The 13,314-nt window shown below is 39.3% G+C and overlaps 1 protein-coding gene across 1 annotated transcript in view; it reads right to left on the minus strand.

The window, feature by feature from the left end:
- The window catches only part of DNAJC1 (DnaJ heat shock protein family (Hsp40) member C1), a 208,497-nt gene that overhangs the window by 34,225 nt on the left and 160,958 nt on the right, over positions 1–13,314 (minus strand). Inside the window, exon 9 of the mRNA XM_055296733.2 lies at positions 1,122–1,241. Coding sequence (XP_055152708.1) covers positions 1,122–1,241 — 120 coding nt within the window. The remainder of the gene's footprint in view (positions 1–1,121; positions 1,242–13,314) is intronic.

The raw sequence follows: 13,314 nt of genomic DNA on the forward strand, positions 1-13,314 counted from the left end.
CTTGACAGTACAAGTTAAGCATACCTAATCCAAAAGTCTGAAATTACTCAAAAATCTGCAACTTGAGCGCCAACGTGTTGGATTAGGGATGCGCAACCATAATAATTTCTGTAAGTTTCTTTCTAAACTAAAAAGTGGAAGTTTATTATTGAGAGTAACTTATAGCATTTATAAGCTTCTTTTGGTAGCCATAATTAGTAATCATTTTGCAGGTTTTAAAAAACTGTGAGTACAAGAAAGGCCTAAAGGTATACTAACAGAATGGAAGGGGAAATTTAAATATTTGCTTTCAGTGACCCTCTAAGTATTTTTGGATCTATAGGATTTATTTAAAGTAAATTTAGTAAAGCATATTTACTATCCCTTATGAAAATATCAATTTGATAAAAATAATATTTTTTCTCAATTTCAATTAAACATTTACTGTGTATTTAGTATATTACACATCAGGCACTGTGCTAGGTGCTTTCTAAAAAATTTTCTGCTCTAAATTTCCTCAATAAAAGCAGCTAAAGCGTTAAGTCAAAACCTTTCCAAGTAAGTAATTTATCTTTTAAATGTTAGGTATGGACACACACACACACACACACACACACACACACACACACACATACATACACAGTTTCTTCTGGTTAAACTACTTATCAAACGAACTGTTGCTATCATCCTTCAAACAAAAAGGCCAACACCATTTGCATTATGAGAATATTACTCATTTAATTAATCTGAACCACCTGTCTAAATAGCAATCGCAATCTGTACTTCAATGTTAAAAAGATCCAGCTGAAATATGACCTTTCTAATTCTGATCAGTTTGAGAACTATTTTTTCCACAGTTAAAGGGGTCACTATAAACATAAAAACTGGCATTGTTTTCCTTTGATTAGGTTACAGTAGCTTAAGCCTCTAAACACTAGAATTCCTCACACAGCTGTTAACTGTGGACCAGGGGACTGGCTCACATCTGCTTCTCGCTTATTTCATTAATGGTTCACTTTCAGGTCCTAAAAGGACTGTTGCTCCTCCGCAAAGATACTGTGGAACCCACCTATGTCTGCCTTCTACATAGTTGACTTGTTCTGGTTTCTCTCTCTATACAGTGCAAATCTCAGTGAACTCACATCTGTCACAGATCGACCCAATTCGTGGGCAATCTTTTCCCATCGACCTGGAGTCCCTCCTGGGAACTTAACCATACTTCTTGTCAGTTGGCTGAGGTCCTCTTCTGTCCATTCAGGTGCCTGCAAAACATTAAAGAAAATAAAAAAAGATAATTGGGAGAAAATAAAAAGATAACTGGAAGAATAAAAGAAGATAATTGGGAGATAAATGCTGTGAAGCAAATTATTGGCAATACGCTTTCTGTAAAAAACAATACTAAATTGTATCTAATAGTTTCAATAAAGATTTGAGCTGCATATTTAACACTGGAATGCAACGCTCTAGAAGCCTATTTCATTTTCCTATGTATACTAACTAAGAAAGCATAAATATTGCAAAACCAGGTTTTGTAGATATTTTTTTAAAAAGACCATTCGGTTTCGAATTAAAATGAGAAACCATTCTCAAAGCTTATGAAATGCATCCTTGCTATAAAATGCAGTGCTGCTCATAAATGCCTCACATAAAGTTACTATTAAAGGGCTCTCTCTTTTTTTTAAACACACACTTTAAAGAAAGCAAAAAAATAAAAAACTTATAAGTATAAATGAAATGTGAACAAGTAAATATACTGGTCTGAAATCAGAACTAAAACGACACTTTTTGATCATTCTATGTAACGATATTCAATTTTAAAATAATATTTTTTCAAGAAGTTTGGCTTGTCAAATGTCACTAATTTTTTTTTTTTAAACTTCGGAAAAGAAAATTAGAAACTCTTGTGGCCAAGACTCAAACCATCAAGTCCATGTAAAGCAGTATTTCATTTTATTTTGACCATTTCATTTTGGTCAACTTTTAGCTTTGACCAAATTATTAAACTAAATTTAAAAATACCTTAGAGATTATAAACACGCATATGCAAAAATTCTAACAGCAAACATATTCTCTGCATTTTACTCAGCACTAGCAGTAGTCAAACCCCAAAGTGAGCACAGCGAAATAAATTATTATCAAATGACAAATAACCATGTTACAATTATTTCACATTACATTTTAGTATTGAACTATTCCCCACCAGAGGCAATAAAGCACTCTGGTATTAAACAATACTCCAGTAGCCAGCAGAGAGACTGAGGAAGCCTACCTTATTTTCCTTTAATTAAAACGAAAGAATGAAAGAAAAAGAAAGAGGGAAAGAAGGAAACCTTTGAGGCAAATACCTTTTCTAATCACCATTTCCGATAATGAACAGGCATACATCAGGCAGTTTGCATTACAGAACCATCAGCACAGAACAACAGTCAGAGGTGAGTGACCCCAGGGACTATCTCCACAGCTACAGCAAAGCTTCTCCCTGACACTAATCCTCCCTGTCATTCTCCCACTGTGCTCTAACCACACTGACATCCGCCTGCCTCACTGCAAGCTTAACGGGGCCCTTCCTGACTTTTTACTGTCTCCCCCAATCAATGGTTCAAGCGTGCTCTTTTCACCATGTCCAAATGGCAGCTTCACTCATAATCAAAGTGCACTGCCCCTGTTAAAGGGCTTTCCGAAAGGCTCTCCCATTTGCATTCATTTGCAAAGCAAACTACTTTTATTCACTTTGTTCTGCTATCAAGAATGTTCCCTGAAGCAGATAAATTGGCATAAATACAACCTGCCACTTAAGAGTCAGTAAATAATAGCCAATAGTAGGGAGGATTTTATCAATCATTCTATTTTGTATCCACTAAGAGCTGAAAGCCTCAAACATATTCATCAGTACAGCCTCTACAATACATGCATAAATTCACTTATATAAAAAGGTAGCCCACATTGGGTCTGGTCGGAATTTCTTTGATATTTAATGAATATCAGAAATCCAATTCTTCATATCAGATGACTTAAAAATTTACACGGAGGGTTTTTTCCTTCTCCTTGTCTTTATTTAAGGAAAAAAGTATTATTCTTATTCAGCTACTGTTTAGAGAAATATAATTGGATTTTCAAGGAAATCGTAGTTTTATTGCTAAAAAGCTTTAATAAGTAGACCAATCAGTTTCAGAAATGCAAAAGACTTAAGTTTTAGGCAGAATTTAAATAAGCTTACAGTAAAAGATCATGCCATGAAGAGCTTGAAGTTGATCACTGCATAAAGATATATACTGATCAAACCATATAGTATGTACAAAATCACACTAAATCAAATTACCTAATTTCTATGTTATTTTAACATTTTTTGAGCAAAAAAATTGTCTACCATGTCTAAAATATAAATCATTGTTTCATGTGGTAAACTAAGTCTTTAAAATAATTCCTATTTTTAACAGATCGGCTTCCCAAATACTCTGCATCCATAAACACTGGCATTAAAAACAAATCTGATTTTACTTAGATTAACGAGAGTGTAAAAGTATAGCACTTTTCTGAAAAATAAAAATTTTATATAAAGTATTTGGATTGAATTCCTGAAATATCACCTACTGCTATGACAGTCTTAAGTTTCATAGTTATTTTATGGCCATAATTTTTATTATTAATATTTTTAAAGAGGCTCGATAGTGACTAGGGCCATAATCTGAAATCTGAGAGAACCCTTTTAGCAATGCATTATTCTCCCTCCTACAGCTGTAAGGCACTTCGGTGAATGTGTAATTCCTCGGCAATAGTTAGTTGTGTCTTTAGAAGCAACAGAGCCTCCTGTGATCCAGCTACTACAGCAGCCATGAGGGTGGCCGTGGCATGAATGTATTCTCCCTGTTCTAATCTGGAGCCAACTGTAGCTGTGAAAGTCAAATGAATGTATAAGCATACTGCTTTGCCACTTAAAACCATGTGTGTCCAATCTTACCGAAACACCAGGCCAAATATTCATCTCTACAGTAAAGTAATGGAAGATACCACATGGTATGGAGACAGCTGTTGTGACTACACAAGCATTCCAATTTTGCATCAGAAAAGCCCATTCTGGGAATAAATCTCCATACTGAATACAAAATAAAAAGTTTTCAAATTATTCAATATTTTAATGTAATGACCTCAAAATATAGCAACCAAAGTAAGAACTGATATGAAAACTTAAATTATATTCCCAAATCATGTCCCTTTGGGATGGATTTTTGCCATAAAACCCACTATGTTCAAAGATTTGGTGTCTCTGAAAATCCTTTATATTCTTGGGGTAGGGCTGTATTTTTAAAGTAATGTATATGTACTTTTCCTCTCACAGCTTTGGACTATAAAATGTTAATTAGAAAGCATCATATAATTTATCTGGCACTAAAAATTATGGCCAAATTAAAAAAATTTTTAATGTACTTATTTATTGTATTTTTATACTTTAACGACAAAAGGCTCATTTCTATCTAATAAAGATACTGAAACTCTCTAATGAGCAATACTTCTATTGAAATGACCTATTAATAATCATTATTTATATAAATACAGAAGCTAAAATTTTGGATTCAACTATTTTTAGTAGATTCAGCTCAACTCATAAATTCTCAGAAATTTTATCCAAGAAAATAGCATTCTTACACAGCATCACCCAGTTAATGTATAACACATAATTATAGATAATAATATAACACATTGGCCGGGCGCAGTGGCTCACGCCTGTAATCCCAGCACTTTGGGAGGCCGAGGCGGGCAGATCACGAGGTCAGGAGATCGAGACCATTCTGGCTAACACGGTGAAACCTCGTCTCTACTAAAAATACAAAAAAATTAGCCAGGCACGGTGGCGGGCGCCTGTAGTCCCAGCTACGCGGGAGGCTGAGGCAGGAGAATAGCGTGAACCCCGGGGGGCGGAGCCTGCAGTGAGCCGAGATTGCGCCACTGCACTCCAGCCTGGGTGAAAAGCGAGACTCCTTCTCAAAAAAAAAAAAAAAAATAATAATAATAATAATATAACACATTATTAGATATACATAACACATTATTAGATATATAGATATATATACACATATTAGATGTATATATCTAATATGTATTAGATGGGATGGGATGAGATTGGATGTCTAATAATCTAATTTATCTCTTACCCTGTTAAGTTCTATAAACACTTTTAGTGCATTTAATTTAGTGCACAGTTTTCAGCTATGCAATTTTCCTTTCCTATTTAAAAATGGAGGCGTGCCCTTGACAAATATATATAAATACATGGTATAAAAACAACAAAATTAAAAACTAAATGACCTCAAATGTCTTTTTACTCTCAGGAAGAGAAATTCTTTTTTGAGGCCTATCTTCCTGACTTTCAGTTGGCTGCCTTCTTGCTCAGTCTTCACATGGCCTTTCGTATGTGTGTGTGTGTATGTGTGCGTGTGGCGGGGTGGGGGGAATGAGGAAGTCTATTGTCTCTCTTCCTCTTCTTTTAAGAATACCAATACTATCGATTTAGGGCCCCACCCTTCCAACTTCATTAGCCTTAATTATCTCCTTACAGGCCCTAGCTTTAAATACAGTCACATTGGGAGTTAGGGCTTCAACATGTGAATTTGGGGGCACACAATTCCGTTCAGAATAGGCAGGACATAAAAAAACAAAAACTAAAACAGAAGGCCACAATATGGCCCAACTGGTTTTTCAAAATTCACTGAATTTATACAATACATAGATAAAAGGGCAGGAATTGGCTTTTGTCCCTCTATGACACTGGCTCTGAATTAACATCTGCTGAAATATACCAACTGGCAAAACTTTGTGCCCTTAATCAATATGGGGGATCCCCCTAAATTTAAAGGGTCCCCCTATTATCTTAGGGGAGTTATTGAACATAATATAAAGGACAAGTATGCATGCCTCACCCTAACCACAGGAATTCTGTCTTGCCTTAATTCCCCATGGTCATCACACCTATCGTTCTAAAATACCCATAGTGGTCATGGACCCTCTGACCCAATGAGTCATGAATTAATTTTAAGTCTTTGGCACTAACAAATTGCCTTTTTAAAATGGACCCCATGGACATACTGCTTCCTGATTAAAACAGTTAATATAGCCAGATGTAAATTAAAACAGGGCCTTTAATGATTAAAACCCACTATACAAGACCTATTTAGAAAAGCGGTGATTATCCCCACTGCCTGTCCATTTCACAGCCCAATTTGACCAGCTTTTACACTTGGGAGGAATGTATGGTGCCTCCTGGTGGATTACTTCAACCTCAATGCTGTGGACTTCACTAAGGACCCATACCCAATATAAATGAAATTACTGACTTCATCTAACCAGCAACTGGTAAATATTTTGGTATTACAGATTTGGTGAATATGTTTTGTTCAGTGCCTATTTCAACACCCTTGACTGCAGTTTGCCTCCAAAGGGACCCAATACAGTTTTACCCAGCTACCACGGGGTACTTTAAACAGCCTCACTGTAACATACAATCTTCGAGGGCAAGATTGAACTGCATCATACTTTTCCCAGGAATGCAGGTATGACATCACACTAATGACCTCCTCCGCTAAGGAGATTCCTTTGATACACTCACTCGTGACATACAAATGAAAGGAGCTCACGGGGTGACCCAATGCCTTACACATAGCGCAAGGCCTTGGTTGTATTTCTGAACATCATTGGGTAAACTGAAGGCAACTCCATCCATGACACTGTCAAGAAACAGCTATTGACTCTCATAGCACCCACAGTTACTCTTAGGCTCTTTTGGGTTCTGGAGGAAATATACTTCTCATTACAAATTGTATTAAGCCCATATATGTTTTTACTTGCGAAACAACTCACCTTGAATGGGGTCCCTTTTAACCAACAGTTCTGGAATCTGCCCAAATTGCAAAACAACTGACACCACTGCCTGTCTCCCACAGACTCCTTAACTGCGGAGGATTTAGCAGTCTTCTATCCGTGTGAGAGTTGTGTGCAAGTAATGACTTGAAATGGTAAAACCACAAATATTTGAATTTTGCCAAAATTGAACTTTTAGTCTTTTAAAGAAACTATTTTTAAAAATGAAAAGGAAGACCACAAACTAGCAGCAAATATTCTTAACACATATCAGAAGAAAGATCTGTATCCCAATCTGTCTATCCATTCTCCTATTAATGGATATTTGGGTTGCTGCTAGCTTTCATTCATAAGGCTAGCTTATTTCAACACTCTTGACTGCAGTTTGCCTCCAAAGGGACCCAATACAGCTTTTTGGGGGGCATGGTTACAAATTTTTTTTAAACGATGGTTACAAATTTTTTTTTGCAGCTTCTTAAATTTATTTGTGCATACAACCATACTTAAAACCAATAATTTTTATACGTCCGTCTCAAATGTTCATATGGTATCAATGTCCTTGGTTTCTTTACAAGAGTAAAATACGTCTTTTGGCTTTAACCAAGACATCCAGAAAAAATTTCTCCATTTAAGAGAATAAGGCTAGCATCAACTGTTAATTTGTAACCATGCCCCCAAAGAAGTTTTACAATGTTAAAAAAAAAAAAAAAATCAAACAACAACAACGAAAAAACTTAGGTAACCAGAAACAGACTGCATTGCATACATTGTCATCTAAAAATTACCTAATAATTGATAATCCATTTACAAACAATCCAATATTGCATTCATAAGGCTAGCTTATGAATGAATAGAGCTGCTATGGATATTGTGTAAAACTCTCTTAGTGGTCATGTTTTAATTTCTCACATATAAATACAGAGGGGTGGAATTGCTAAGGTCATAGGGAAAGCGTACATCTAACTTCGTAAGAAACTACGGGAGTATTTTTCCAAAGAGGTGCTATTTTACAGTCTACCCAGCAATGCATGAGCATTCATGTTGTTCCACATCCTTACCAACACTTGACATTGTCAGTTGTTTTAAATTTTGACCATTCTGGTGGGACTGAAATATATCTTACTGTGGTAATAATTTGCATTTCCCAGATGACAAATGATTTTTGTTTTGTTTTGTTTTTTTTTTTTTTGAGATGCAGTCTCACCCTATTGCCCAGGCTGGAGTGCAATGGTGCAATCTTGGCTCACTGCAACCTCTGCCTCCCAAATTCAAACAATTCTCCTGCCTCAGCCTCCCGAGTAGCTGGGATTACAGGTGCCCGCCACCACGCCCAGCTAATTTTTGTATTTTTAGTAGAGACGGGGTTTCACCATGTTGGCCAGGCTGGTCTTGAACTCCTGACCTCATGATCTGCCTGCCTCAGCCTCCCAAAGTGCTGGGATTACAGGCCTGAGCCACTGCACCCAGCCAGACAAATGATCTTGAATATCTTCACATGGGCTTATTGGCCAAGTGAATGCTTTCTTGAAGTATGTGTTCATGTCTTTTGACCATTTGTTAATTGGTTGTCTTCTTATTAGTTTTAAGACTTTTTTATATTTTGTAGATACTAGATCTTTGTTAGATATAAGTATTACCAAATATTTTCTTCTGGTCTATAATCTATATTTTCTTTCTTAATAGATTTTTTCCTTTTTAGAGACAGAGCCTTGCTCTGTTGCCCAGGCTGGAGCGCAGTGGCACAATATGGCTCACTGCAGCCTCGAAATCCTGGGCTCAAGTGATCTTCCTGCCTTGGCCTCCCAAAGTGCTGGTATTACAGACATGAGCCACCACTCCTGGACCTTATATTTTCATTTAAAATTCTTTAACTTTTACTTTGAAATAGCTTTAGGTTTATAGAAAGTTTTAGAAAATAGTACAGAGTTCCCACATACTCTTTATTCAGCAAACTATGGTGTTAACTATACAGCCATTGCGATAATAAGTCAGCCTCCGAGGTGTTCCTCAGTGATTCCCACTTCCTAGTATTAATGCCCTTGTGTAGTCTCCTTCCACAGTGGCTAGGGCTGACGTGTAAAACCAATAGGATACTGTGGAAGGGATAGGGTGTGTTTTCCAAAGATAAATGATAAAAGACATATATACACCTATATACACACATATACATACACACACACACACATATTAGCTTCTGCCTTGCTCTTTCTTGGGTTACTTGTCTCTAGGGGAAGCCAACTGCCAAACAGCGAGGCCACTCAAGCAGCCCAATGGATAGGCAGTAATAGGAAGAGACAGTGTCTCCCTCAAGGTCAAAGAGCAAACAGTTTTTTTTTGCTTTTTTTTTTTTGAGACAGAGTCTCACTCTGTGGCCTAGGCTGGAGTGTGGAGTTCAGGGGCGTGATTTCAGCTCACTGCAAGCTCTGCCTCCCAGGTTCACACCATTCTCCTGCCTCAGCCTTCCGAGTAGCTGGGACTATAGGTGCCCGCCATCACACCCAGCTAATTTTTTTGTATTTTTAGTAGAGACGGGGTTTCACTGTGTTAGCCAGGATGGTCTCAATCTCCTAATCTCATGATCCACCCACCTCAGCCTCCCAAAGTGCTGGGATTACAGATGTGAGCCACTGTGCCCAGCCAGGGCAAACATTCTTATTGTCCAGTATAGTGAAGATATTGCCTCCTCAGAGGAATGGGTAGCCATGTTTATTGCCTGTTGTAAAAAATTTGAGTTACCTAAGTTCAGGACTCCTCATCTGTAATACACCGCACTGGTTGTTTAGGAGTCAGTTGGCCCTCTTTACTCCGTGGGAACTAAGCTCAGAGAACAAGCAGAAAAATGCTGATACTCTAGCTACTGCTGCTGCTGTGAGTAATAAACTGCCCTTTGTCTCTGACCCAGGAGTCTCATGTCTTCTACCAGCATTCATGAAACTGTAGCAGGCTACCTTATTTGCTCACAAGTAAGGTAAAATCTCAAACTTTACAGTTTTTGACAGTTTGGGTGATGAGGATGGGATTCTCACAGAGACTCTTCCTCCTTCTGAATGAGGGCCTTGTAGAGATTTGCAGAAGTTCCTGGGCACCTACAGTGAACATGTTAATTAAGTTATATTGTTGGTTGGGCAATAAATGTCACTTCCTTTTACTGCCTATTAATAAGGAAGAATTGTGGAAGTGGCTGCATGCTGAATACCAGGAAACAGGTTCAAACACAGCTGCTATAAAGGCATCCTTATTGTTCCTAAATCTCTTCCAGGTTGGGGGACTTCCTTGCCATCGGTTTGGTCAGCCTCAGATCTGTACCACTGTAACAAGTACTAAGTACTAAGTAACAGTACTAAGATTCATTTTGTGTAGCCATAAAGTCTACTCCCTTTCAGAAAACAATTAGAGATACACACTCATAATGAGCATGAGAAGAGAAATTCATGAGCACAAACCAGGCCAATCATTAGAACAATGGCTGGCTCACTTGGGAGATTAGGGGGCAGGGTGTGTAACGCTTCTTAAGGAAGAATGAGATCAGGTGGGTTGTCTTACAGTTCAACCTCTTCTGTAGTCTATTATGCCAACCTTAAATCCATTTGGAAATGACAGCAAAATGTCTCAAAGTGGGTCCTGGGTGCTTTCATCCTTTCAGGGAGATCTCGCAGAGAAAGATACACTCTTGTATTATAGGAAACCAAGGATGACGACTTGAAGAGTATTCAGGCTCTTACTGCCCTGGATTGGATTTATTAATAGAATGTTAAATCCAGTGAAAGTGGAACAAAAGTAACCTCATGGAAAATGAAAAAGTAACTCAAAGAAATGTATATAAATCTATGCGGTCAGCCCCGCCACTCTGGAAAACTCCCCTAGCCCTTATGTTGAAATCTAGGAGGATTTAAGAGATTTTATCTTAGTAATGGGAAAGCAGATGCTCTGGATTAAGGTAGACTCACCAAAGGTCACACTGCTAGCTTGAGTCAGGCAGAGGGGCAAACTCCACGACCTCAGCTAGAAAGCACTGTGGCTAGGGCACTGTGTCAAAGAGCTCTCAAGATTGAAACAGATGGTGTCAGACATTAGGACCTTCTTGCCATCTCATATAAATCACGGGTGGCCAAAAACATTAAGCCACAAGCCACAGTACTGTGCTGCTCAGAACTAAAAACAATGTTAAGCCTTGTTTAATGGCATGGAGCCACTATAGCTCCCTATTTGAACTGATCCATGACACCACCCTACCATGGTACTGGAAGTCATTCAGGTAAGCCTGAACTCTCTGCCTGGCGTTGTTCTTGATGATCGGACTGCAATAGATGTCCTCCTTGTGGGCCAAGGTGGAATCTGTACAATCGCTAATGCATCCTGTTACACCTGAGGTTTGGGGAGCTGGCAAAAACATACTGATATTCTGGTAACTGCTATTGCTATCAGTAATAAACTGTCCTCTATCTCTGACCCAGGAGTTTTAAGTTTTCTACCAGCAGTATCTATGAAACTGTGGAAGGCTTAGTCCATAAATAGCATGAAACAAACTCTTCACAGTTGTTGGCAATATATGCCTTTTCATTTCCTTAATGGTGTCTTTTGAAGAGCAGAAGCTTTTCATTTTCATAAAGTTCAATATATCTATTTCTCTATTTTTTTATGGTTAGTGATTAGAGCATCCTAAGAAATCTTTGCCTCTCTCAACGATGAGGCAGAGGTCAAGGTTCATTTTCTTTTTTTTTTTTTTGAGATGGAGTTTCCCTCTGTTGCACAGGCTGGAGGGCAGTGGTGTGAACTTGGTGCACTGCAACCTCTGCCTCCCGGGTTCAAGCGATTCTCCTGCCTCAGCCTCCCGAATAGCTGGGATCATAGGCCCACCACCACGTCCGGCTAATTTTTGTATTTTTAGTAGATATGGGGTTTCACCATGTTGGCCAGGCTGGTCTTGAACTCCTGACCTCAAGTGATCCGCCTGCATCAGCCTCCCAAAGTGCTGGGATTACAGGCATAAGCCATGGCGCCCAGCCTTCAGGGTTCATTTTCTATTATATGGATACCCAGTTGTTCCAATACCCTATCCTAGATGGGCGCCTGTGATCCCAGCACTTTGGGGGGGCTGAGGCGGGCAGATCACCTGAGGTCAGGAGTTTGAGACCAGCCTGGCCGACATGGTAAAACTCTGTCTCTACTAAAAACACAAAAATTAGGCAGACCTGAACCTGTAATCCCAGCTACTTGGGTGGCTGAGGCAGGAGAATCGCTGGAACCAAAGAGGAGGTTGTAGTGAGCCAAGATCGTGCCACTGTGCTCCAGCCTGGCCGACAGAGCAAGACTTCTAGAATGAAAGAAATGATTATCCTTTTTCCTTTTGGATTGCCTTGACACTACTGTCAAAAATCAACTGACCAGCTGGGTGCAGTGGCTCATGCCTGTGATCCCAGCACTTTGGGAGGCCATGGCAAGAGATTCACTTGAGCACAGGAGTTCGAGACCAGACTGGGCAGCATAGAGAGACTCTTTTTTTTTTTTTTTTTTTTTTTGAGACGGAGACTCACTCTGTCGCCCAGGCTGGAGTGCAGTGGCACGACCTCGGCTCACTGCAAGCTCTGCCTCCCGGGTTCACGCCATTGTCCTGCCTCAGGCTCCCGAGTAGCTGGGACTACAGGCACCAGCCACCATGCCAGGCTAATTTTTTGTATTTTTAGTAGAGACGGGGTTTCGCCGTGTTAGCCAGGATGATCTCGATCTCCTGACCTCATGATCCACTGCCTTGGCCTCCCAAAGTGCTGGGATTACATGCGTGAGCCACTGTGCCTGGCCTACTTAGACGTTTCCTTAATGCCCTAAAAATTCAGAAATGATTTTACAATCTTTTTTTTTTTTTTTAGAGGAAGTCTCACTCTGTCACCCAAGCTGAAGTGTAGTGGTGTGATCTCAGCTCCCTGCAACCTCCGGCTCCTGGGTTCATGTAATTCTTGTGCCTCGGTGATATGGTTTGGCTGTGTCCTCACCCAAATCTCACCTTGAATTGTAATAATCCCCACCTGTCAAGGGCAGGGTGAGGTGGAGATAACTGAATCACGGGGGCAGTTTCCCCCATACTGTTCTCATGGTAGTAAGTCTTACAAGATCTGATGGTTTTATAAATGGGAGTTCCTCAGCACAAGCTCTCTTGCCTGCTGCCATGTAAGATGTGCCTTTGCTTCTCTTTTGCCTTCCACCATGATCATGAGACTTCCCCAGCCATGTGGAACTGTAAGTCAATTAAACCTCTTTCCTTTATAAATTATCCATTCTCGATTATGTCTTTATTAGCAGCATGAAAATAGACCAATATACTCAGCCTCTTGAGTAGCTGGGATTACAGCTGTGTGCCACCACACCCAGCTAATTTTTTTGTGTGTATTTTTAGTACAGGTTGGGTTTCACAACGTTGCCCAGGCTAGTCTAGAAATCCTGGCCTCAAGTGATCCACCCACCTCAGGCTCCCAAAATGCTGGGATT

The sequence above is a fragment of the Symphalangus syndactylus genome, chromosome 10 (assembly GCF_028878055.3).
Source record: "Symphalangus syndactylus isolate Jambi chromosome 10, NHGRI_mSymSyn1-v2.1_pri, whole genome shotgun sequence".
In the NCBI taxonomy this organism is placed as follows: Eukaryota; Metazoa; Chordata; class Mammalia; order Primates; family Hylobatidae; genus Symphalangus; species Symphalangus syndactylus.